General features: G+C 41.2%; 1 protein-coding gene across 6 annotated transcripts in view; it reads left to right on the forward strand.

Annotated features, from left to right (window-relative positions):
- The window catches only part of EXOC2 (exocyst complex component 2), a 154480-nt gene that overhangs the window by 73390 nt on the left and 53545 nt on the right, over positions 1–27545 (forward strand). For all 6 annotated transcript variants that reach the window (XM_082639777.1, XM_082639780.1, XM_082639778.1 and 3 more), the window contains exons 12-17: positions 11591–11716; positions 14592–14716; positions 20263–20328; positions 20502–20659; positions 21033–21154; positions 22250–22311. In XM_082639777.1, coding sequence (XP_082495903.1) covers positions 11591–11716; positions 14592–14716; positions 20263–20328; positions 20502–20659; positions 21033–21154; positions 22250–22311 — 659 coding nt within the window. The remainder of the gene's footprint in view (positions 1–11590; positions 11717–14591; positions 14717–20262; positions 20329–20501; positions 20660–21032; positions 21155–22249; positions 22312–27545) is intronic.

Genomic DNA, 27545 nt, shown 5'->3' on the forward strand with positions numbered 1-27545 from the left:
AAGTGAAACATAACAGTTTCCGACTCTTTGAACTTACTCCACAGATTTCGTGACAATACAATGTAAAGTTCCTAAATTCATTAGTCAGATGTTTATAGGTTAGGATTTAATCATCCTTGACATTCAGAGGAACATCCTGAGCCGTGCCCACCTGTTGTCAGCAAACACGACTAATATGAACAGTATAGACAGTCCTAACAGGCAAGTGCCTTTTAATTGGAAAGTTGGTGTGTTCTTTTGAGCTCACCATCAGAAGGCGTTCTTATTATTTTATTTTGGAGAATTCCAGACATACTTAAGAGCACCGAGGGGGATACCACAACCTCTTGTGTGCCTGCCCAGTTTTGACAGTCATCCCCTCACAGCCAGTCTCGTTTTATCTACACCGCCTCCCTCACCCTGAATTATTTTTGAAGCAGGTCACATCATTTCATCCATAATTATTTCAGTATGTAATTTTCAAAGGTAAAGATGCTTTGTGAAAACTGTAACTAAAATACTATTATCATTACCTGAAATGTGGTTTCTTAATATCAAGTATTCAGTTAATTGTCAAATTCAAAAGCAGTTAAATACCTCCAGTATCTTTTTAAGTACACGAATGCTATGTACTTAATGGGGCTTTTTAATCGATAGCCAGTGCAAAGGCATATGATATGAGAAGGGACACAGATGGAGACAGAACTTGTGTTTCCTAGAAGAATTGGCCGTTAGTGACATAGCGTCCACTTTGGCCACTTGGCACCTAGATGCCTTCCTGGTTGTTGTCATCAGAGTGTGTATATGTCACTGGACACGTTAGCTCTTTACTGTGCACCTGCCTACCTGTATACAGGTAATGTAATTATATAGCATAGGTATGTGCATGTGTGGGTATGTTTATGTAAGATATTGGCCTTAATTATAAGTTTACTGGGAATAAGTACAATTTTTCTTTCATGTAACCTACACCTGATTGTTCCCGGTAGACTCCTAATTGATATTTATGAGCGTCCTAGTTAGGTGTAATAGAAATGAAGTCAGTATGAGGGCAAGTCTCCTAAATATCATTTGGACTTTCTGTTGGCCATCCTCTCATAATCACAACATTTGGGTCTGGAAGAAACCTGGGAAGTTGTCTGGTTTGGTACATGGCTTGGATCTGTTTTGCACGTGAGGAAGCTGCCTCAGAGAAGCCAGGTGACAGGCAGCCCAGCTTCTCCGTGTCCTGCACGGTGGTTCCACAGACCTCTCTGTGTTCTGTGGTTAAAGCTAATATTTCATCAAGTGTGTTTCTGAACATGGTGAACCGATGGCACGATGAAGGCAGTGCCTTTTTGTGAAGCTGCATTGCTTTCATTCAGGTCTTCTCCAGAACCTATTTTCAAAATGAAAGCTTGTTGCATTCTAAATCTAAAGAATGAATTGTAAGTTCTTCTATTTGTAACACCTGTACTTGGACTTTTAACACCAGAGAAATGCTTGTAACTGATGGATTAACCCAGTCTTGTGAGGTGAAATACAATTAAAAAAAAGATAGACTGTAAATATTTCAGACAGGAAAAGACTTCTTTATGTCTTTGTAAGTAAAGCTGGTTTCTATGCATGAGTTTAAGAAACCTAATTAACATACAAGTTTTTTTTTCTTTAAGTCTTTACATGGTGCTTTGGGTTACAATGTTCATTGTATTTAGTCTTGTGGTCTTCAAGAAACGTTCATGTGCCAGGATGGTGATAGATTTTCAGAGACAGCAGTCCTGCATGAAGAAACCACATTGGTCCAGGTTACCTTCTTCCGTATACAAAGCATTCATTGGTCAGCAGAGGCAGGTCATAGGGTTGGTATTTTTACAAACACTGCATTAGAGCCTTCTCTGGATTCCAATTTTTATAATAATAACGCATACAAACCTGGTAGATGGTGCCCCTAGATGGTGCACACCAGGATACAGACAGGAGATGACCATTACGCCTCAACACACCCTGCCAGGTATCCGGGAAGTCCTCACTCCTCTTCCATGGCCTGCCTCAGTAGCCCTAATGTGATCTTCCGGTTTATCTAAGGGGAGACAGATACGAGGAAAAAAAACAAGAATAAAGATCAACATTAAAAAAAAATTCATCTTGAAAGCATGAACACCTATGGAAGGGTCTGTTTTCTTCCAGCGTGAGCTAGTCAACTGTAGAGCTTCTCTTCCAAAACTTTTACCTCCTTATAAGAAGCGTCATTTGTCACTTAAAATTTCAGTGAAATAGGGCCCAAATTAGACTAAATCTTCAGGTTTCCGGTCAGGAAAAACCTTGGGTTTAACCCCCTACGGACATTCTCAAACAGGATTTTTAAAGGTAGCCTTCAAAGGTGTGTTTTTCCCTTTGTTCTGAAAACGAGTTTAACTCTAAACTCTCTTAAAATATATGCTGACTACATGTGGTGACTCCAGGGAGAAGCATCTAGAGCAGTTATCTCCGCTTGCTGCTGTCTGCACCGATAGGGCTTCCCAGAGAACGTATTAGAGCAGGTGCAAGTGGTGCGTTTAGAATGGAAGCCATAGATTCTTTCAGACAGTCACACAGCAGAAGGGAATACATTTCCATGTGGCTCAGGTTCTCTTTGAAAACTTAGAGGTACGTCACACCTGAAAGGTTTATTCTGAACCATCACAGTACGGATCTATTATAGAGGAAAAATGTTAAGAAAAGAGGCTAATTATCTACTCTTAATTATTTCAAACAGAGCAGATTATTAATGACTTGCTGAAATAAAAATGTTTGTTTATCCAGTGGTCTTCCAATATAAAAAGGCTATATTTTCAATTCAAGCTCATCAAATACATGCATAAAGTACATTTTAAATTTTTGTACAGTTTCATGAATTTAGTATAACTAAACTATATTTTTTCTTGATATTTAAAAAATACAGATGTGACCTTTATGTAGATAATCAGTGGGGTTAATAAGTATAATTCTAGTATTTCCACAATTTGACATCAGGTAGCTCCTGGGCACCAGATTAGGTTGCAAGCCTCCATTAGGAAATTGGCAGCAGATTCTTCAGATCTTCTATGTAAGTACAAAAATGTTTCTATGTTTAAAAAGACAGTAAACGTTTATACATATATTTTAATATCTAATAAAATTATAATTTTTTATTTTAAAGTTGTTATTATGAGGTGGTACATTAGGAAGTTTCTTTTATGAAGTTTATTTTTTGGAGATTTAAAAAGTGGTTTCTCTCCTGAATGTTTACTATACCAATGTGAACCCAGAATGACAGACGTTGATTTAAAAAGAAGAAAAGGCACAGCTCCTGCAAGTACAGGTAGGCGACACTGGTTTGGTCTCCACCTTCCCGTCCCCGTGACTGAGTCCTCCCGATGTGAATTGTGCTTTACCTGCTCACTGTTGCTTCAGTTGGCTTTAGAAGAGGCAGTGCTTCTAAATACTTGTAGTGGGATTTTATTCACTTACTTTGAGTTTCGTAATAAAGGATATACAGAAGAAGGTAGATTCAGGAGAGAGGAATAGAAGAAAAGTACCAGTTTATGACTGTAATAGCAAAAATCTCTCCAGCAAAGTGGTGGTCTGGCTTTCCTTTCCCTTTTGTCCTTTTTCTCAGAAAGAGAAGAAACCTAGGTGATACTCAGTGTGCCATGAATTAGATTCACAGTGCACCCTGTTAGAAATGGTCGCTGTTGTTTGTAAACAGTATAAGTTTACATAAGCAGTTTTAATTACCTGACAGCTTAGCAGGATTTTACGTGATTGTAAATTTGTTTTTTAATCGAACTTGAAAAGACAAATTTAGCTTCCAAATTAAAATGAGGACTCGCAATTAATACTAGTAATTTAAACAGTTTTTTTAAAGTCAGTAAACTAGCACTTGAGCATTTGATTTATGGTTCGAATAGCACAGCGTTCATTCACAGGTCCTGTCAGTGCTTCCCCAGCTGTTGGATGTGGTCGGAGGAGTGAGACTTGCCTCGTTTTGTGCTCGGTTCTGGTCACCTGGTGGCAGTGTCTGTCTGTGTCAGGTCAGACAGGGCAGCAAGGCTTCTGTCAGGAGGACCTCTGCACGTGACACCCCAGCGCTGGGTCTTTTCTGCTTGGCTCACTGTCTGTCTGGGGGGAGACACACCTCCAGCCTTAACAGAAAACAGCTTTGACAGTAAATGGCCCGCACACCTTGATTTGCTAGCGTTGCCTGGTAATTTTAGAATATTCAGGGGTACAGATATTTTATGTCTCCTGTCATCATTTTTGTAATAATTCTGTTGCTTATACAGTCTAAGTAGGTGTTCTCTACTTAAATCTGTGTATAACTGCAGAAAAGGGTCGTACTTAAATAAAAGCATAAATAATTTGGTTTTGGTTATTCACCTAACCAGCTTGTTACGATGTATGGTTCTTGCTTATATAGCCGATGTTAGTTGAGAAGTGCTTCTTCAAGGTTCACACCTGTAGTCTTGCTTTTAAAATACGTCTCTTCCTTTCAGCTTTTGTTCCGAACGATGTTGGAATACAGTTCAGAACTTGGCCCACAGCCCTAAGAAGTGGAGTGAGGTTATGCGGCCTGTTAAATACACCTTCCTTGGTTTAATTTGGATTAAACGATCCCCTTGAAATTGAGGAAGTGCCCTGTAGGAACTTTAAATGTATGTATAGAAGCATCAGATCAAAAAGAACATTCTTATCTGTGGACACAGTCTCATTCCTGGAGGTTGGTAGCTGCCTTGCTGCACCCACCCCATCCCAGGCACTGACCTTTGTGTGTGCTGTGCTTGACAGGAGTCCAGCCGGCCTGTGTCTGCGGAGGCTCCTGGCCCGAGCACGGTCAACAAGCGGCAGGGGGTGGTCGGGCTGCTGCTCAGGACAGGGGCCTGCTGTGCACAGGAAAGTGTGTTTGGAGGTGTTGCGGGCTGAGGAAATGGGCCGCCTGGAGAGCTGGCTGGAGACCAGGGCTCCCCGCACCCCGTGGGCTGGGAGAAAGCTGGGCGGGAGGCCGGGGGCCGAGTACACATGGCTGATGTATCACCTGGCCCACATCTGCAGGCCTTCCCCTCCGCAGAAAAGCCTCTCCTGCCCTTTGTGTCTCAGGGAGTCTGGTAAACACATACTGGACCACTGCATTTAAAAGAAGAGAGGGCTTCCCTGGTGGCACAGTGGTTGAGAGTCCGCCTGCTGATGCAGGGGACACACGGGTTCATGCCCCGGTCCGGGAGGATCCCACATGCCGTGGAGCGGCTGGGCCCGTGAGCCGTGGCCGCTGAGCCTGCGCGTCCGGAGCCTGTGCTCTGCAACGGGAGAGGCCACAACAGTGAGAGGCCCGTGTGCCGCAAAAAAGAAATAAATAAATAAATAAATGAAAGAAGGGAGAGTGCACCCAGCTAGCTGGAGTTGAAAGGATTTGGCTGATGTGTGATATGGAATCCTTGGTATAATAAGCATTTCTTACAAATCTTCCTAAAGCCATTATCAGTTTTTTGTCGGACTCAGAGTTTTAAGGTAAACCCTTAAGTTTTTGAGCTTTGCAGAAAATCTTGCCATATCTCTTAAGTTCGCATAAAGCTGAAGACTTTTTTTCTGGTAAAAATCTCATAGTTGGAAAAAAATAGCAAATCTTTCAACTTGTTGATAGCAAATTGTGAAAGATAAATAGTTCTTCTTTTAGAAAAGTAATACACTTTCAACTTGATTTCTGTACTGCCACTTTTACTCTTTTGGTGAAGCAGCTAGGATTGTTCGTGTTCTGAAGAAAATTACTTCTGCATCTTCTGAAAACAAATTTTCTGTTTTTCTCTTATTAAAGGTAAATTTCTGTTTTGTTTATATAGTATTCCAAAGGTGATCTTTTTAATTTTATATTTATTTGTAATCTGTTAAATTTCTCCTGCATACTCACAATTAGAAAAATAGTTCCCTTTGAGAATGCTGGTAGCATGTTTTAGAAGCTTTATTTAAACCAGAGAAACAGAATGTTGACTCGAGTGTGTCAACGAAAATAAACGATCTGTAATGGGAAAAGAATTTTATTTGATAGAAAAGAGTTTTCTTTGAGCCAAACTGAGGACTGTAGCCCAGAAGACAGCCTCTCAGATAACTCTGAGGAACTGTTCCAGAGAAGCATGGTTTTCAGCACAGTTTTATATCTTGTCAGAACAAAGAACATCAAACATGTCAGGAATACAGACCAGCATGTCTACAGCGAGTCAGTGTGGCCTTGGCACCTGGGAAGGGAATCTCACCATTCAAGAAGGACCAGCATTGGTGGCCCAGGGAGACAGGCATTTCATCTTTATTTTTAGCGTGGACATTCTTTACTTCTGGTCACTGTTCCCTTTTCTGTAATAATTAAAGCAGATGTACAATGTATGTTTGATTGAACAGCCACAAACAGGCTGTTTTAGTTAGTATAAAATTCAAGTTAACTCGTGTATAAGCCAGAATGTCTTCCCCACACCTCAACATGTGAACGTTTCTTCTATCAAGTATCAGTAATTAAGAAGCTTAGTCATTTTTTTTTAATTTTAAGTGTTTAAAAGAGTTTTTCTTCCAAGATGCTTCTTCCAAGCATCTGTAGATGAGATGTATATGTTTTCTTTGATGTATTGGTAAAAGCTCAAATACTAGTTCATGGAATTTAGAAGATACACAGCTATACCCTAGGATTATTTAGTTCTAGAATTTTTGTAGTATCCTTTTTTTTTTTTCCCTACAAACACCATGTAGAAGTTTAGGACTGGAAATACTGTACTGATGGAAGTGTTGCTGTGTGAAGTTTTGTCAGGAGAGCAATCTTTCCCCATAGTTATTCCTCAGATAACTTGGCCAGATTGCAGCCAAGTAATCTTGATCTTATCAGCACACTGTCATTTGAGGGTATTTATTGGTTACTCTGCTTGGTGCCTCTAAAATAGCCAAGCTGCAAGGTCCACAATAACAAGTACGAAATCCTAGTGATGTTTTCCCTGTTACTGTTTTTGTCACCTTTAATATTTTCTTGATGAAATTTCCTTTTACGACATAATGCTCACATTTGTTCTTTGTGTAGAGGCAGACTGTTTATACATTTAAATAACACTGCTAATCATTGTCCTCAATCGTCCTAAACTATTCCAGGGAGCAGAATAAGCGTATTTTCCATTTTGTTCTCAGTAGTGGTTCAAAGTTTCAAATTCAGATTTTGTATCATAGAATCAGAATTTTAGAGCTAAAAAAGACACTAAGTAAGGCCTGTGTAGTTCAAGCCCTGATTTTCACAGGTGAAGAAGCATATGCCGCCTGTGACTGCTTCTGCCACAGAGCGGGGAATCCCTGGGATGGGGAGCAGTTGTCAGCATGAGCACAAATGAAGGAAAGCTGGGCTGTGGTCATTTTTGATAAAAACTTTCGTCTGGGATAAAATCGTAGGAACAGTTCATTTCTAGAGAAAATCTACTCTCAAGAAAACAAATGACCTCCCATAACTCGTTAATGCAGTTTTAAGTTTGAAAAAGACAAAGTCAAACACAATTTTACAAAAACTTTAGGCTCTGTCACCTGCAGAACATCTTAGTGCAAACTGAGCTTCTAATGAAAAACCCAAGTCCTGTGTATATATGTATTGAACACCCTCCTTAGGTGGATATCGGGGCAGATAATTTAGTGTTTTCAGGGAAAGTATACTAAGTAACATAATTTTCAGTTGTGTATGGTCTGCACATAAATCAGAGCATGATATTATGAAACTTCCTAGTTACTCTCATTTATAACCGTATATTTTATATAACATATTTCTCTTAAACGTATCAAGAGATGCTGCTATCGTATTGTGAGGTAAAACAGTCAAGAGAAAATAAACAGATTTCTTATATTTTAAAACCTTTTGCTGATTTTATGTTACAGAAACTTTTTTTCATCTTCTTCTTTCTTTTATAATAATGTTTATCATCAGAAGCACTTCATATTTGTAATAATTTTGTGGGGTATAAATATCGTCATGTAATTTAAGTTTAAAAGGAGTGTCAGAATCCTCAAGCTTTTTTATTTTTTTGTTTTTTGACACTTGATGGTAAATAATTTCTGACAACTGAGATTTTAAATGTTTTCATTAATTTTCTCCTCAAAGGACAATCCTCCTAATTCTCCATAAGATTACTCATTGCAAGACTTGTTCTGACCAGAGAAAGGAGCAGGCTGTTAGAGGAGAGCGAGCTCTGGGCTCAGGCCCGGGGTTCCCACTGCAGGGCTGTTCCCCGGGCTGTGCAGGGCACCACCTGCTGGACCCGCGGCCCAGCACGTCCACGGACGCGTCTGTCCCCAGGGTCTGGGGGCCGTCCTCTCCCTGCTACTGTGCTGTCCTTGCTGCTGTTCGACAGACACTTCCAAATAAGAAATTAGTTCTTGGTAAGCTTTCTTTTCCTGACATCGTAGAAAATGATGATACGGTTTCTAATAGAAGGAACGCATGTTCTTAATAGTTTCTGCCATTAAAGGGAAAAATAAATCAGTCTTTTAACAGTTTCAAAATTCAAGGTTTTTTTAAATTAAACTATACAGGACTTAATATCAGCATTTAAATTAATGCTGTAAACACACTAGTTATGGGGAAAACTTTTTCTGAGGATCTACTTAATGATCATTGTATTTTTTTGTAGGGATGGTATACAGTGTGTATTTAGGAAACTACGAGGTGTTTTCCTTCTTAATCAAAAATTTATAGTCCTGAAACCTTCAAGGGTAGTAACTTACAACGTTTTGAATTAAAGCATTCTCTTCTTGCACCTTTCAATATACATGTTTACATAAGTTACACATTTTATACAAATATTTAATGTGGTGCCAAGTTTGGGCTTTTTTACATTTCCTTTTTTTATATAAATTTATTTATTTGTTTTTGGCTGCGTTGGGTCTTTGTTGCTGTGCGCGGGCTTTCTCTAGTTGTGGCGAGTGGGGGCTACTCTTCATTGAGGTGCCCGGGCTTCTCTTTGTTGTGGAGCGCTGGCTCTAGGTGCGTGGGCTTCAGTAGTTGTGGAACGCGGGCTCAGTAGCTGTGGCACGTGGTCTCAGTAGCTGTGGCCACAGGCTTAGTTGCTCCATGGCATGTGGGATCCTCCCAGACCAGGGCTGGAACTCGTGTCCCCTGCATTGGCAGGCAGATTCCCAACCACTGCACCACCAGGGAAGTCCCTATATTTCCTTTTAAAGTATGTCAGAAAATTGATATTTTGATATTAATTTCTTGAATTCTACAATTAATAGCAGTGGTGACTATATAAACTTCAGAGGATAATGTCATAAACCTTCAAAGCTTCCACACAAATCCCTCTTTGAGATGGGAAGAAAATCAATTATAAAAAATACTATTTCTTCATGTTTGTGTTTTCTTACTCTGTCATTTTTATTGCTATTTTAAAATGTTGAATTCTACAAGTCTTCTTATCCTAGATTTAATGTGTTCCAAAGTGGAAGTGCATGTAAATAAAGCATTTAGCATAGTAGCTGAAACATCATAGGTATTTAATAAAATGCCATTCCACTGAAAATATCCGTTCAAATGACTTGGTTTCTATTTCTGTAAAACCTGCCTGGTAGAATCTGTGAGGAGGCGGGGAGATAGCTCATACCGTATCACGTTGAGTGGCTCATGATGGGAGGAGCCGTGACAGCAGACTCTTTGCTTATATTGTATTCACTTATGTCTTGATTTTCTGCCTCCACTGCCAAGATGTAAACACCTTGAGGACAGGCCTTTACCTGTTACCCACCACCGTATCCCAGGGGCCTGTGATTCCTGGCACATGGGAGGGCTCAGTAAGGACTTGTTTGATGCTACTGAATAACTGACACTATCATTGGCATAAAATCATTATTTTATAAATGGGTTTCATCTTTTGCCCTTGGAAACAAATCTATAAGCTTTTCATATTCTTTTAAGTTATAAAACAAGGAAGAGCATTCTTTTTTTTTTTTTTTTTTTTTTTTTTTTTTTTTTTTTTTTTGCTGTACGCGGGCCTCTCACTGCCGTGGCCTCTCCCGTTGCGGAGCACAGGCTCCGGACACACAGGCTCCGCGGCCATGGCCCGCGGGCCCAGCCGCTCCGCGGCATGTGGGATCCTCCGGGATCAGGGCACGAACCCGTGTCCCCTGCATCGGCAGGCGGACTCTCAACCACTGCGCCACCAGGGAAGCCCGAGCATTCTTTTTTTTTTTAATTTTTTATTTATTTTTTTTATTTTCGGTACGCGGGCCTCTCACTGCTGTGGCCCCTCCCGTTGCAGAGCACAGGCTCCGGACGCGCAGGCTCAGCGGCCATGGCTCACGGGCCCAGCCGCTCCGCGGCATGTGGGATCTTCCCGGACCGGGGCACGAACCTGTGTCTCCTGCATCGGCAGGCGGACTCCCAACCACTGCGCCACCAGGGAAGCCCAGGAAGAGCATTCTTATTGAATAATTTAGTATCAGTCACTCAGTGTATATTGAAGGAATTATATGCCGAAGATCCAGCTGTGGACAGAGACGTAATATTGATCCTTATCCCCAAGAAGTTCTGATTGGAACTGTTAATCAACAGCAGAAGGCAGAATGTTGAGTCAGTGGAACGGTGTTCATTCTCACTGCAGTCGGAGGGCAGGGAGGATAGACAGCACTTTGAGCTGGAACAGCAGGAGGCGACTTGTGTTTAACAGGATGGGGAGGATGATGAAGGGGGTAGGAAGTGAGGCAGGAAAATGAAAGATGCATTTTCACAGTGTCCTCTGCACCGTAAACACCCTGTAAATGTTTATTGAATTCAGCTTGTTTTGGAGGTCTTTGAATGCTCAGCCGCAGAGCTCAGAGTGCTGGTTATAGCACCTCTGCAGGCTGACAAGGCGAATTCTACCCATAACGCCAGCCTCTCACTAACGGGATTAGCAACACGGGATTCTATTCCTGGTGACTCTGGAGAACCATCTTAGAAAAAGTGTTTCCTGGTTCTTAGATAATTTGGGTTGGAATTCTGAGGGTTTTCTGGAAGACTTCTGAGAAGAGAATCAAGATAGCAGTATTTTGGTGGTATTAATCCAGGACAATAAAGAGAACGTCCTGACATTCTCTAGTGAAGTGTTAGGCTTCTAGAATATTAACAGTGTGGGGTGAAAAGGGTCCCAACTAGGCGGCTGGCAGTGGGAGTAGAAATAAGGAATCACATCCCACATCGCAAAGAAAGAAGTTGTGGTATTTGGAGATTTAAATTTTAAGGGGGAAGTCAAAGATTTATGCTGTTAAGTCTGCTCCACTAAACCCTGTACCTTCCTTTCCAAGTGCCAAGTTGCTTTTCAAAAAATAATTTTTCATCCTGATTTTTATGTTCATGGAACCCCCTCTCCTCCGTTTTGCTGAACATTCATTCTGAAATGGTACGTAAGTTACATGTCTATATTAAGCCAGAGTAATAGATTTAATCCTCCAAATCTGTATGGTGGGAGTGACTTTTAAAAGCTATTTAGAGAAAATATTTCTGGTTTTACTTCAGTAGATGTCTTCTTTAAAAAAAAGAATGGAACGGTTGAGAAAGAAATCTCTCAGAGAAAGGGTCCATTAAATCACTTAGTAAGCTCCATGAGTCCATGGAAACTCTGCCTCTCTCTTCCAGGGCCACCAGGCCTTCACAGCGCCACACTGGACCTGGACGGCGACGTGCGTGCCTCCGTGCCGGGTCATCTAGGCCAGACAGCGTCTCTGAAGAGGGGTAGCAGCTTTCAGCCTGGTCGAGATGATGGTGAGCATCTCCCTCCCACTTTTATCTTTTAAATTTGTACTCGTGTAATAGCCAACGTTTTTCTCTTGGAAAATTTCATAATTACCTGTGTTACCGCTGCTGAGTAGTATTACCAGCCATCATCCCTTCTACTTAAGCAACTACCCAGTAATTAAATTTAGATAATTAAAATGAATTTTACATTGTACATTAAAGAAATGCCATTTGATTTTTTAATAAATCATTGGGCACAGGTCAGTGTTATTCAACACATTTCTGTGGTTGGATTTTTAAAAATACGCCACAGAAAAAATTCTCTGAGAACGTCTTTAGTATGAAGGTTGCAACAAAAGTGAATCTCTGTAGTCAGTACAGAAAAATAGTAGACACCTTTTTAATGAATTTTAAAATTTGGTTTGAAAAGAGTTGTTTGTTTATTAATCATAAATTAGTTACTAATCATTTTTTCTAAGGTAAGGCATCTCAAATTGTAACTGTGTTACATTTCTTCCTGAGGTTGACATTTACCTTTTGTTTGTTTACCTATATGAGATACAAAACATGTTGGTTATAATGCATTTGTGTACCAATTAGATGCTATTAGTCACTGGTTACTTATAACCTCAATAATAGATATAAGAAATGCAAATAAGGTAATAGAAATACCTTACTTCTTATTAAGTTCAAATACCTCTAAAGATTATTTCAAAGTATTTCATATTATTCTTCTAAGTACTGGAGTAGAGATTTTTTTTCTAAAGTTTTATTAATAATACGAATGAATGTCCATCATAAGCACTAAAATCAAATGATACATTTGCACTAAATGAAGGGATTCCATAACTGTCAGTGTGGCTTCTTCTTGTCCTGTTCCCATTCTCCACCCAGCCCACCAAACACTAGAATAAACACTGGAAAGAGCAGAACTGTTGGATTCTGTACATTGTGGTACCATGTAGCCCTCTAAGCAGATATAGCCAGGGCCTGACCCTGAAGTGCAGCCCGCCTGAGTTTCAAGAACATACTTCCTTTCTTTTATGAGTAGGATGACACATGATCTGTGAAAACCCTTTCCACACCCCTTCCCTGCCCTTACGTGATTCACTACCACCAGTTGACATGCTAACAGGCTTAAAACAGTTAGAAGTTATACTTGAGGCTGACTGTAATGAATTACATCAGCTTGAACAGTTCAAATTTATCCTGCCTGGGGTTTGTCAAGCTTCTTGCATCTATTTTATCAAATTCTGGAAATTTCCATCAAATTTGCAAAATTTTTGGCTATCATTTTTTCAGATATCTTTCTGCTCTGCTTCCTTTTCTGGAATCCCAACTGCATGTATGTTAAGCCAATGGATTATCCCATAGATCACTGAGGATCTGTTCCCCACCCCAGTTTCTCCACTCTGTGCTCCACTGTAGAGTTAATTGTTATGCCTTCAACTTCTCTGATCTTTTATCTTCAGCGTCTAAGCCAAAAGTTTCATGTACTTTTTCATCTCTAGAAGTTCCATTTGGTTCTTTTAAATATCTTCCCTTTCTTTCCTCATTATTTCATGTTTTCCTTTACTTGAACATTGTCCTTATAGGTTAATCTCTCTCTGTCATTTGTGGCTCTGTTACTCTTGACTAGCTTTCTCCCTGGTTTCTGGTTCTGATTCTCCTTCCCTGCCTTTTAGCCTGGTTAACCGTGTTTCATTGTTTCTCAGACACTGGGAATGTTCAGTGTTGAGTGTCTGGGTTTTGTTCTCTTCCTTTAAAGAGTGTGAGACTTTGTTTTACCGGTTACTTGCAAATAAGTTTGATTCATCCAAGGCCTGTGGTTAGTTGCTGGAGCAGTAACCCGCCTTCTAGGGAGACTTGAGGCCACTCCTGGATGGCCTGGGGTCACTCAGGAGGACTGCTCCCTCTCCCGTGTGATTCCTGGGAACCCTTGGCCTTACTACTCCCTGGCTGCTCTTTGCCTGGCTGTGAAGTTCACTGGACATGAGCATGACTTAGGAAGACTCTTATGTGGATTCTTGGAGCTTTTTTCCCACGTTGTTCCTGCAGGAGCATGGATCTTTTGAAACTAATTTTCAAAAAGTTAGTCTTTCACAATTAATTCTGGGGACTCCCCCGTGTAAGAGTCTGCTTACACCCTTATGAGGTGGGTCTTCTAAAGCTTCAGGTTTCAGATCTTGTCCTGTCTCCTGCCTTGTCCTGGGCCCGTGTCACCGGAGCTGTGGCCACGCCGGGCCTGCTACTGCCACCGTCGGAAGGCAGCTCGTGTCGGTCCGTGTTGAGTTGGTCTGTAGGTGATGGCGGCGGGGGTTGGGAAATGGTTGGTGCTCGCAGACCTAATACATTCACCTTTATCCCCTCGAACTTATTCTTCCCACAAGAAATCTGTCAGACCTTGTTTCCCACTTTCTACAGTAACTGCATTAAACGATGTGTAATCCAAGAGGCTTCGGTGTTTTTACTTGCTGTTAAATTTGTTTGTTATGGGAGGAGTTTTTAATTACATGATTGTGCTTGAATGTGTTCCTTTATGATAATTTGATTCCTTACTGAGTTTCCACCACTGAGTTACAACCTGAAGACAACAGGGTTGGAAAGCCGAAGCCCCTCCTCTGTGAAGCTCTCCTGTCCTGCCTCTGCTCCCCACTTGCCCCCCACCACTTGCCCCCCGCAGGCTCGCTGAGCAAGCAGGCCCCTCAGCTCGCTGTGCTGCCACAGGCGTTGGTAGTTGGTGGGAAAAGGAAATACTGGTCTATCAGCAGATTAAAGCTCTGCAGCCCAAGTGGGACAGCATGGGGCACGTTTTTAGGCGGGGGAGCAGCAGTATGTTCAAACGCATTTTTAGTCTTGATTCAAAAGGATATTAATAGTATTTTATTCTTTTCCTCTTTAGCATGGAGGTACCAAACTCCCCACCGGGTGGCATTTGTTGAAAAATTGACCAAGCTTGTTTTAAGTCAGCTGCCCAACTTCTGGAAACTCTGGATTTCATATGTTAACGGAAGCCTTTTCAGTGAGGTATGTGTACAGATTGACTATAGTTGTAGCTAAGTCGTGGATTTCTACTCTTAAAAATTTTAGATTTTGAAGTGACTTTTTTAAAGCCTCAGAAGCCCAAAGCCTCTAAGTATTGTCAGATGTTTTAAGATTAGTAGAAAATGCTGTAAAGCCCTAACACTTAATAGCTGTATGGCCTTGAGCAAGTTACTCACCTCTTCTGGGAGTCACTGTCCTTGACTGTAAAGGAGAATAGTGAGGGTCTCTCAGAGGCAGGGGTGAGTGCTCGGGGAAACAGTGGCTTAAAGAATAAGAGAACCTGAATTGAGTATAATGCCAGTCAGGCCGTGTGGTGGATGAAACTGTCGTGCAATTGATGATGAACAGGTGATACAACAAGGATCAAATGTTTGCATCTTGCACATGGGTCTCAAGTGAGAGGGAACTTCCTAGTTGGAAAGAACTTAAAGATCCTGTTTTCTGGCCCCTGTGTGATCAGCCTGGAGAAGCTGTTTAAGGCTTTACATTCTCACAAGGTGCACGTGTACTTAGTGTCCTAATCATGTATAATTGGAGCACAGAAATTACGAGCGTAAAGTAATGACTCTTGACTTTTGTGTGTAGCACACAGATTCAGACTCGTCACTCAGTTGTCTCACATCAAGTGCCCACGATAGGCCTCCAGGTCCCAGAATATAGACTCTGAGGCCCTTTGCCTGGAGCTCTGGTGGCTCAGGAGAAGACAGCTCTGGCCTTGTATCTCCGAGGAGACTCTTCACAGCCCTGGGGAAGCTGGGAGAGGTGGGGTCTTCCTGGGACTAGTGCACTTGCCAGCACAAAGCTGCTTTTGCTCTTTTACACCAAGGACACCTCTGCAGTTTGACAGAAGGTGGTGGGGGTCTTGGTCCTCCAGGATCCATCCAGTCTCCTTTGACCATGGATACATGCTATGCCGCTATTAAAGAAGTTTGCCACTATCTCTTTTCCTTTTAACGTGGTAGATCCTTAGATGTTTGTTTAAATGAAAGGTTAGTTATCTAAACCATAAAATTTGCTTAGTACATGAAAAAGAGAAAAACAGTAGTGCATGCAAATAATAGACTCCTTCATGCAGAAAAACCTATCTCTTAAGCATGAGTTATCCCTGTATTTTTTTCTTCCGTTAATTGCAGCAGTGTATCAGTTACTGACACATTCAAATATTATAGCAATAAATAACATACCTCACAACTCTTTCATGTCCATTTTGTATTACCTGGTTATTATACAAAAGCTGTGTTGAAAAGTTAACTGTACAGAGAAAGTCAGTCTTCCATAAAATATGTGTAGAGTTTGGCTGGCCTTCATTGCTGCCTGAAGAAGAGAGTGCCTTTAGGTGTTCTGAAAAAAGTTTTCTCAGCGTTGTGCTTTCAGACGTGCCCGATGAGCCCGCATTTTTGTTCATGGCAGCTGGATGAGAGTGGCGGCCTCTGTGTTGGGGAAGGTTTGGGTTTCTTGCCTTTTGCTGCAGTGGGGGACAGCCACCCCCTCCTGCCGTGTTGTACCCTCCTCCTCTTACCTGCTCCCTCTAAAGCAGAGCTCTTGTGAGACTGGAAAGGGGAGGTGCTTCCACGCCAGTGCCTGGACAGCCGTGTTCACAGCATCTCTTGCAGAGCGCCAGGGTTAGAGTAGAACACCCAGTGTGTGTCGCTTACGGGCTGTGATCTTGGGCAGATGCCGTGACTTCTCAGCCTACTTCCAGGGGGATGGTTTGGGAATTAGATGAGTTAGTATTAAGCGAAGTGCTCAGAACAGTGTTGGGGAGATAAACAAGAATTTGCTCTTATTATTTGGAGTAAATATTTATTCCAGTATTTGAAGTGTCATTGGCCTGGCACACAGTAGGTGTTTCGTGAACAGAGCTTAGTAGTGGTGAGAAGTGTGGCACTGATGTAGAACAGAGACGTGCTGAATGTTGCCGAGGCGGGTTCTCACATCTGAGGGAGCAAAACCCAGGAAACAGCTGGAAACCTAGTTTTGTTTCCAGCCGAGTGTTTTCCTTCCAACTGGAGCGGTGTCTGGAGGTGGCCCCCACGCATGGACAGTAGTTGCCTCATCTTGCATCTTTTTAGGGTTTTTTGATCTGAGATGATTTAGTGAAAAGAGAAGGTATTCTCCTTCTCACAGGTTATACCTAGTTGTGTAAACGTCTAAATGAAGTGTTTGGTTGCAGATGAGGAATAAATGAGCTCAGGAGTCACAGCACTGGAAAATCACTGTGATCAGTTGTGCTGAGTTGGGTGTGCCTGTGGAATTTCTAAACTTTTCTTAAAAGTTTATGGTAATAATTAGTAAGTGTAATTCACTCTACAGATTTGGGCATGTTTTTAAACTAAGTGACCCTCTATTGAAAAGCCAGAAAGACACCAGAGGACAGTGGAAGGAATGGAGGAGTTAGGAAAGGGTGCCATCATGTTATGAGTGAGATCCAGAGACTTAATTAAATTAATATTGGGAAGAGTTCCAGGGTTTCAGTCTCATACAAGAAAGCTCTCTAATATTTAAACACAATTTACTTGGAATTTCCTATTTTTTCTTGTTGTAAAACTGTTTTGTTTTATTTCGAGTTCATCTGTTAAAAGATTTAGATGGAGTTTCCAACAGTTTAACAACTAGTTCTTCAGACCAGTCAAGGCCATGTGAAGTAACATGTGAATCAAAACAGTGCGATCTAGCCGTTGGTCTTACCACAAAGTAGTTTTGGTCTGTGTGTGCAGGAAAGAGTTAAGGTTTTTAGCTAGCAAAATGGTTAATAGTAGGTTAAGATTTTACCTTTAGATATATTTTAAATATAGTGTATTTTGAGGTGAAAACTTTTAAAGTATCCAAATAATTTTTAAACTTTAGGAATCAGCATTTTAAAAAATTGCATAACTCATAGTATGTAAATTAAAATGTACTTTCTGTTCCAAAATTAAATTTTCTTTTAAAAGTAGGGCAAAGTGTACATAATTCAGCATGTGGAGATGTTCAACTCTTCATCAGATTAAAACAATAAGTAACGATTTTTTCAACAATTGCAAGAGGTATGACTTACAGGTAGTTCCCCTACCCTCTCCACTTCTTTTGTGTTTGGAGACAGGCCCTCGATGTTTAAACAGTTATTCTGTCCAGTAGGTGTCGTCAGCGCGTGCATTAGCACCTGTTTGGTGGGCAGAATTGTTCTGGCAAAGTTTAACCTAAATTTTGGTATGATGTTTTTTAAACAATTGATTTTCACTCTTTTGATTCAAAAATATTTCACAGAACAAAAGACTGTGAAATAATCTTCCCGTTGAACAAGCCCATTGTATAAAAAATTCAGCATTAGATACTATGGCAGATAAAACCAGAAAAGACCCCATCTGACGGGACACTTGCAGGTTTGTATGGGCTTGACCCTTCCCGGGGACAGATGACACCTTCTTCCAGAGGCCCTTCCCATCCGTCCTCCATAGCACAGTGAGCCAGGGCTCAGAAAAACAACCAATAGGGTGTTGGCTCTGTTCCCAACCGTGTATATAAAGAGAATGAGCTTTACTCTAAGGAGTTGGCTCGTGTGATTGTGGAGGGTAGCAGGCCCCAAAGTCTGCAGTCAGCACGCTGGAGACCCTGCAGTTCCCAGCGGGAGGCCAGCAAACTGCAGACCCAGAAGCACCACTCTTTTCACCTTGTTCTGCCCAGGCCTTCTGCGGACACCAAGTAGGCAACCTGAAATTCAAATTTGGACCTCAGAGGAAAGATTTGGGCTGGAGATGTAAATTTGGAACGGTGATCTTGTGATTTATAATAAGAAATATATATTTGATCTTGCTCACTCTTGATATTGTGACTTCCTAAGTGAGGAGTGGTAAGAGATGCCTTCTGTTGTGATAATGAGTGTCTCCCACCTGAGGATGGGGGCTAGTTGTCTGGAGGACCAACCCTGTGTTTAGAGGGTAGGAGCTTTCAGTCCCACCCCCAGACCTCTGGGAGAAGGACTGGAGGCTGAGTTCAGTGACGAGTGGCCAGTGATCTAATCAATCGTGTCTACTTAATGAAGCCTCCATAAAACCCCCAAAGGACACGTGGAGGTTGGGGAGAGTGTCCCACCTGCAGAGGGCAGGGGACTCCACCCCTTTCCCCACACCTCGCCCTGTGTCTCTCGTCTTTGTAGCTGGTCAAACTCCGACATGAGCCCCTCTGGTCACGCCTCACTGCAGCTCGAAAATGCTTCAGTTACTTCTCATTTGTCCTAAAAAGCACCAATTTCTGTAAATCCTGGTGTACAAAGAATTTTGATGGTTGTTGGCCAATGAACTTAGAAATTTGCTTATTGAATTATTATTGTGAATTTGGGGTTTTGTTTTTTTAAAAACTAAACTTAAATTCTTTTAAAAGCGCATCTCTACAAAGAAAAAAATGATAAAAGCTGCACGATAGGTGTAAATTAGCTCCGGAAGAGGTGTGTGTGTCTGTGTGTGCTGGCCTCTTCCGTCAGGGTGTCTGATCCTTTGTTGAAGACGTCAGCGATCCTTTTCCTTGTCTTACTTCTTCCCGTCAATGGTGTTGATCCTGTAGACCGACTCTCTACATTGTTTCTCTAGCTTATACCTTAAATAAAAATAGCATACCTTGAAGTATTTTTAAATTACCTTGGCGTCAATATCATAATTATTTATAATGCAGTTGTTCCTAACTAGAAAGTTCTCTAACCAAATACACCAGTATTTTACCTTTAAAGGGTAACTTTTGCAGAATGTTGGTGAAGTATCTGAATTTTCTTTTACGTTGTATCATTTTGTGATTACTTCTTCCTTTGGAAAGTTCCCTAAGTTTGCCCTGCCTAGGACATTCTGTATAATAATATTTAGTTGTTAGAAAATTTGGTAATAAAAAGTTAACTGAAATCCTCAGTGGAACAGATTTCTCATTTAATCAGTGTAAAGTGGTCTTCTACACATTAAGGAGAAAGAGAAATCAGAGGAAAACATGGCTATCAGTAAACAGATAACAATCAATTCTAGAATACATTCCCTCCTAAATTAGACTGTAAAGCCCCTGGAAGAAGAGCAGTGATGTGTAATTTTTAAAAAATAAAATGCCAGCGTTAATGCTCAAATTCACGAAAACTATCGGGAGGCGTGGAGCGGGGTGTCCAAAGGCGTCCGGACACTTGTCCAGAGCTTCTGCTCCTCTCGTTTCTGCACCCACCGCCCGGGAAGTGGTGCTGGAGCGGCATCGCGGACTGAATGCCTGTGGGCTTAACTGTAGAAAACCGTGGATGAAAACAGCATGTGAAATTCACCTACAGAAAGTTTCCGTTTAATACTTAGCTTTATTTATGAGAATTGTACTTAAAGGTTTTAGGAAGATGAATAGCTTCTTGTTGGAATAAGAAGGGTTTTCTAATTAGTCATCCTTTAATCAGAAACTTAGATTACTTCGTATACATTCCTTTTAATCAAGTTATAACTATATTTCATGCTTTCTTTATATACAACTGCTAAAGCATTTCTTTTTATAAATTATTTCTAAAGACAACTAATTTATTTTTTTTAATTTTTAAGACTGCTGAGAAGTCAGGCCACATTGAAAGATCAAAGAATGTAAGGCAAAGACAAAATGATTTTAAGGTGAGTTAAGGACAGGTATGTAGACTTTTTCTTGGGGTAGGGTTTTCTCAACCAAAGTGACTAGAGACCTTGATGTACATTGAAGACATTTGTCTTGTGCAGGCCGACTCTTCCAGTTGATTTAATCAAGTTGATGCCTTTTAATGCAGTTTTGCTTGTTCATTATTGTCTAGAAAATGATCCAGGAAGTAATGCACTGTCTGGTGAAGCTGCTCCGCGGGGCCCTGCTCCCGCTCAGCGTCACGGAGGGCGGAGGGCGGCAGTGCAGAGGCTGGGAAGTGAAGGCCGAGCTCTCTGGGCAGGGGCTCGCTCACGCCATCCAGACTCTGAGGTAAATGTGGGCGCATTCTCCGGAAAAGGGGGAAAAGCCACACACTCAGTGTGGGATATGATCTTTAATACACTCAACACAGAATTTTACTCTCTCCTTTTGTGTCCACTGTTTCCCGTGTGTCATCTGATAACTAAGCTCTTAAACCTTGCTGGTGCTTTTGTCTGATGAGAATGTCACCTTTTTCATTGTTTAGTTCAGTGTCACTGTGATGTTATCCCTGTGAATGGGCTTACTTCCCCCATGTTTTCAACATAACGCTGTAGCTTATAAGCACAGCGTTGTGAATCGTTGTGGGATGGCCAAAATGATGTCAGGAATTGCTTCCAGATCCTGCTCTGCTGACATTTGTTTTGCTGTGTTTGTTCTACAGGCTTACTTATGAATCCTTGACTGCCCTTGAGATTCCTAATGACCTGTTACAGACGATCCAGGACCTCATCTTGGATCTTCGAGTGCGTTGTGTGGTGGTCACACTGCAGCACACGGCGGAAGGTATGTTGAGCAAAACTGATGACATTGGCTAGACAACAGTTATTTGCACATGCCACCTCTTTCCAGCTTCCAAATCCTTAAAAATATGAAAGATGCTCTTATAGAAATCTGAGTATTTCAGACTGTCTTTAGCTGCTCAATACAATTTTTTTCCTTTTTTGAAACTTTTCAAATCTATTTACTTTGAGATGCCAGACCATATATAAGTTAAGATGGGTATACTTGAAAAATATTTAAGGATATAAGAACACCCTTATGGAAAATGTTAAGTGGAAAAAGTAGAATATAAAATGTGTATAAAAGTATGATCCCAATTTTGAAAATATATATGTATATTTAAAATTTTTAATTTAGAAATATCAGCATAAAATCAGAAGAAAGACTGTTAACAGTTTCTCTTTGCCGCAGAAGTTATAGGTGTTCATTTTCTTTATACTTTTATAGAGTTTTCAGGATTTCTGCATATAGTCATAAACAATAAAGGTTATCTTTACAAAGCAGCCTTTTGGGTTATTAAACATTTTCAAAAACAATCAAGAACATTGTTGGGAAAGGTGCAAGCCGTTAGTGTCTGTCCCAAGGACTTTGTTGTAGGAAGGCCGTGTCTGCACAGAACCGGCCCCTGGCCCAGGTCGGGGCTGAGCCCTCAGGTGTGCACCGGTCGTGTTCTTCCCTCCGTGGGAATCACGTTGTCATCGTCGGGAGCATACAGGACTGAGAGAGAGTCCACTTCGGTCATCAGAAATCTTAGGGGAAAATGCCGTGTGTCTTACATTGTACCTGTTTAATATGATCAGGAGTGCTGAATAACTACTAAGTTGTTGTCTGAAGCTGTCACTGAACCTAGCCCAGCATTCTCCAGATTGGGCTACACAGTAGACAATTTTATTTACATTAATGTTGTATTAGAAAAATCCAGTGATACACATTTAAATCCTTGAGTCTACCAGAATTATATTCTCTCCCTACTTTCACTGATTTTTTACAAACTTATATAAAACAATTAAAAACCATAACCTTTATGCATTTTTATCTCTCTGAAGTTCAGTGAGATAATTATAATAAGACGTGCTCGTGTACTTGTGTTCCCTGTAGAAGTAAAGAGATTGGCTGAAAAGGAAGACTGGGTTGTCGACAGTGAAGGCCTGACGTCCCTAGTAAGTTTAAATTCTTTTTGGTGATTAATCATTAGTGTCTGTTATATTCAAAATAATTGATTTATTTTGATAATGAGCGTATGCTCTCTATTGCAACTCTAAAACGTTTCTGGAAATGGAAAAGCAAACTTCTCAAAGTTTTCCTTCTCAGAGTCATTTTTGCTTAACACTAACCACAGGTATTTAAAAATGAGTAAAGATAGTGGATCCCCCTTTAGAGTGATCTTTCTTCATCCTGTGACTCTTAACTATTTTTTGTTGTGTTACATTTTTTAATGTGATTCTAAGTTACCCAGCAATTTGAATTTTTACGAAAAGCAGGATAGGAAACCAGTGCTGTTGCTGGGCCCTAAGGCAAAACAGGCAACAGCGAACTTCTCCAGACGCATGCAGGGGTCAGGTGGGCAGTTAAAACCATGGTCTTTTCTCTCTGGAATAATCATCTCTTCAGACGGGGCTTTGAGATTTTCAGAATCCCCTTGAAAATAGTGTTAGTGTTAGAGTTCGTGAGTTCTCGTGTTTTCGAGTCTGTCCCATGGATCCCACAGCAACCTGTATGTGGGTGTCAGACAAGGTTAAAACATTCAGTGGCTTAAACAAGGGGGCATTTCCTTTTTCTCCCCAACTAAAGCGGCTGGGACTGGTGTGGCAGCTTTGTCATATAGTACGGGCAGTGTCCAGGGCTCCTCCGACTCCTGCTTTGTGACCCTTAGTGTGCCTCCTCTCTCAGGATGGCCTCATGACACGGGATGGCCACTGCAGTTCCAGCCACCACAGCCTTATTCCTGTCAGCAGGGAAGTCCAGCATTTTCCCAGGAGCCACAACTGACAACTCTGCTTACATCTAATTGGCCATAATTTATCCACGCGCCTACCCCTGTCTTCAACGGAGGCCGGAAAAAATGTGGTTTTTTAGCAGAGCACAATCCTGGCCCCAACAGTTTCTGCCTTACCTTAGTAGACAGGTACAGTAGAATAAAACGGTTTGACTTGCCCACATTTACAAAGTAGTGGGGCTCAGGTTGTTGAGGAGCAACCATCCCCTGTAACATTTCTTCATGTCCTTGAATTTGTGTGCTTGTCCACAGCCTTCCTCTGACAGTTGGGGAATTTTTTTTTAATTTTAAAAAAAAATTTTTATTTTTTTATACAGCAGGTTCTTATTAGTTATCCATTTTATACATATTAGTGTATATATGTCAATCCCAATCTCAGTTGGGGAATTTTTGACAAGTTGAAGTTCTTCTTTTCCTCCAAAGTTCAAGGTTCTTTCTTAAGTTAATACAAAGCTATACAAGTGTGTGTTTGGAACAGCAGCGCTTACTTCCAAATTTTTGTAAATTAAATCATGCATGAAATTAGGGAAGTTTATTTTTAATAAGTCTTATAATTATATATATATATTTTTAAATCTTATTATTTTTGGCTGGGTTGGGTCTTCAGTGCTGCGCATAGGCTTTCTCTAGTTGTGGCAAGCAGGGGCTGCTCTTCGTTGCGGTGTGAATGCTTCTCATTGCAATGGCTTCTCTTGCTGCAGAGCATGGGCTCTAGGGGCGCGGGCTTCAGTAGTTGCGGCACACGGGCTCAGTAGTCGTGGCTCGCAGGCTCTAGAGCGTGGGCTTAGTAGTTGTGGCAGACGGGCCTAGTTGCTCTGCGGCATGTGGGATCTTCCTGGACCAGGGCTCGAACCCATGTCCTCTGCATTGGCAGGCGGATTCTTAACCACTGCACCACCAGGGAGGTCCCTGTAATTATATTTTAAAGGATTTAATTTTAATAAAAATTTGTTTTGATTTATTTGGTTTATTTTTCAGAAATACTTATGTTTAAGTACAAACTATCCTATAACTAAATACTGGGTTGGCCAGAAGGTTCGTTCAGTTTTTTCCGTAAGATGGCTCTAGTAGCACTTAGCTGTGTTTAACTTCATTTGAAACAATTTTGTTAGATTGTCTGTGACACCTGTCATATCAGCATGCATTTTAAAAAAAGACTTATCAAAATTGGTGAATTTTTGTGTAGCCATTTTAATATTGAAGATGGAAGAAGAAAAGCAACATTTTCGGCACATTATGCTTTATTATTTCAAGAAAGATAAAAACACAACCAAAATGCAAAAAAAGATTTGTGCAGTGTATGGAGAAGGTGCTGTGACTGATCGAACATGCCTAAAGTGGTTTGCGAAGTTTCGTGCTGGAGATTTCTCGCTGGACAATGCTCCACAGTTGGGTAGACCAGTTGAAGTTGAGAGTGATCAAATCGAGACATTAATTGAGAACAATCAATGTTATACCACTCAGGAGCTAGCCGACATACTCAAAATATCCAAATCAGGTGTTGGAAAATCATTTGCACCAGCTTGGTTATGTGGATTGCTTTGATGTTTGGGTTCCACATAAGTTAAGCGAAAAAAACCTTCTTGACCGTATTTCCGCATGCAAGTCTCTACTTAAACGTAATGAAAACGTTCAGTTTTTAAAACAGATTGTGACGGGCGATGAAAAGTGGATACTGTACAATAATGTGGAACGGAAGAAATTATGGGGCAAGTGAAATGAAGCACCACCTACCACACCAAAGGCCGGTCTTCATCCAAAGAAGGTGATGTGTGTGTGGTGGGATTGGAAGGGAGTCCTCTATTATGAGCTCCTTCTGGAAAACAAAGTGATTAATTCCAACAAGCACTGCTCCCGGTTAGACCAACTGGAAGCAGCACTCCATGAAAAGCATCCAGAATTAGTCAACAGAAAACGCATAATCTTCTATCAGGATAACACAAGACCGCATGTTTCTTTGATGACCAGGCAAAAACTGTTAACAGCTCGGCTGGGAAGTTCTGATTCATCTGCCGTATTCACCAGACATTGCACCTTCAGATTTTCATGTATCGGTCTTTACATAATTCTCTTAATGGAAAAAATTTCAATTCCCTGGAAGACTGTGAAAGGCACCTGGAACAGTTCTTTGCTCAAAAAGATAAAAAGTTTTGGGAAGATGGAATTATGAAGTTGCCTGAAAATGGCAGAAGGTAGTGGAACAAAAAGGTGAATACGTTGTTCAGTAAAGTTCTTGGTGAAAATGAAACATGTGTCTTTTATTTTTACTTAAAAATCAAAGGCACTTTTTGGCCCACCCAATATTTCAAGGAAGGAGGTGTGGAGCCGACGGTACCATCCAGCACAGCAGCCACAGCCTCAGGCTGCAAAGAAAGAAGCAAGTACAGAAAGAGAGAGTACCTCCACTTTCTGTATTGACCACATGTTGAAATAATGTTTGATATATTACACGTTACAAACTAAAATTTAGGTTTTTCTTTTACTTTTCTTATTGTGGTTCCTGGAAAATCTAAGATTACGTACATGACGTGTGTTTGTGGCTCACACTGCACTTGTGTTGGGCGGCACTGGTGTGGAGGGAAGGCCCTGTGCTGCTTCAGTGTCTGGTCTGGTTACGTCCTCAGTTCTGTCTCAGTAGCCGTGCCATCTTCAGAAGCCACTTAACCTCTCTGCCTCTAGTTAAAGAAGCAGAATGCTTGTTCACAGTGGTGTTGGTTACGATTAAATGAGATGCTGTAGAAAAAAGCCGTAACCTACAAAGCTTTATACACATACAGAGGATTTTAACTTATTAAACTAATACTTGTAATACTGGGACCACTATGATAAAAATACCTTAAATGTACATAAAGCCTTACTATTATTAAAGCTCTACCTTATGCCCCTGTCATCCCTAATTATCACAGCAGGCCTGGATGGCAGGCCAGAGACATCGCTGGACCAGCACCACTGAATTACTGCCCCAAATGAAACAAGCCAGGCACAGCAGACAGCACAGTCCTGACCCTGGGTTCTTAGTACCAGCTTCAGATCATCTTGTGCAAAGAAAAAGATGTGTGTTCAGTTTGAGAAAACAGAGCATCTGTTTTCAAGGATTTATGTTCATTAAAAAAAAAAAAACTGACAAAATATGAACAACTTAGTCATAAAATAGGTATTGGCTTCAGGTTAGTGTTTTTTATACACTCAGTCTAGTGTGCGCGTGTGATGGCTGCACATCGGGGTCCCCAATGTGCGCACGTGAGATAACAGCCACGTCTAAGGTTGGTTGTTTGTTTGTAGTAGATAAGCCCCCATGAAAGTCCTTTGAAGTGGTTACTGTAGAGACTTGTTTCTAATAAATTTAAAGTTGATAACATGGTAAGAAACTGTAACCATAGAATAGCTAGTCTAGTGTTTGGTGACACACAAGCCAGAGATCTAAAGCCACTTACGGGTGATTTGGTGCCAACCAGTGTGTCTTATTGGACGTTGTTGAAGAAATGTGCTAATAATCCCATAGACCTCTGGGAGGTGAGCCTGCTGTCAGCTGTGGGCACAGACTTCCCGTGAGGGGGAAGGTACATCCAGGCTTAGAGCAATGTCCAGGGTCCAGCTTTGAGTGTTTACCTAACATCTGAAATTCTCAGGTTTTGAACAGAGAGTCAGTTGTCTCAAAGGCTATTACATACACTACTTTACATGCTTTGCCCCCATGACTGTGCTTTCAGCTGAGTGTCTGAAACAGCTCATTGGAGAGCATCCTGTTTTCTACTCGTGTTGAAAATGTTTTCTGCCTTTTTTCAGTTTGGATAATTCTGAGAATTTTCTCCTTTCAGAATAACTGGAATGATACGTGATAACTTATAATCAGCCAGCTTGGGTGATTCACTGACAAAATGCAGAGATAGTGCCTCTTCTTTCTTTTCAGAAAAAAGAAATCACAGCTGTGTAGACTCATGTGCTCCCATGCCCACTGGCAGTGAGTGCCCTCCGGGCTCTCTGTTCACATTCTAAGGCAAGCCAGTTAGGAAACGGCACAGGAACAGGAACACTGAACTGCCTGCCATTGGATTTGGGGTTGAAATCCCAGTGTTATTATTGTAACATCTTAGATTTGCCTACCTTCTAGGGCAGGTAGGTGGGTTCGTAAGGCCAGTGTCTACCAGGACTTTACTTTCTGTAGGCGGTATTTTCTGTCACATCCATCCCGGCCCCCGCCCCCAACCTTCTTTCTCTGCGCTTAGGCTTTTGCATGTTCTTTATGGTGCCCTCTGGTGGCTCCAAAGTGCAGTATTAAAATGACATTAAGTTGAGGTGCTGTTAGTTTTCCTTAAGCCTGGATTCTTTTTGTGGGATAGTAAACTTGTCTTTCTTTGGTTTGTATACAGGTGTGTCTTTTTTTCTGTTCGATTTTTC

Source organism: Mesoplodon mirus (genome assembly GCF_964341445.2).
Source record: "Mesoplodon mirus genome assembly, chromosome: 12".
NCBI lineage: Eukaryota > Metazoa > Chordata > Mammalia > Artiodactyla > Ziphiidae > Mesoplodon > Mesoplodon mirus.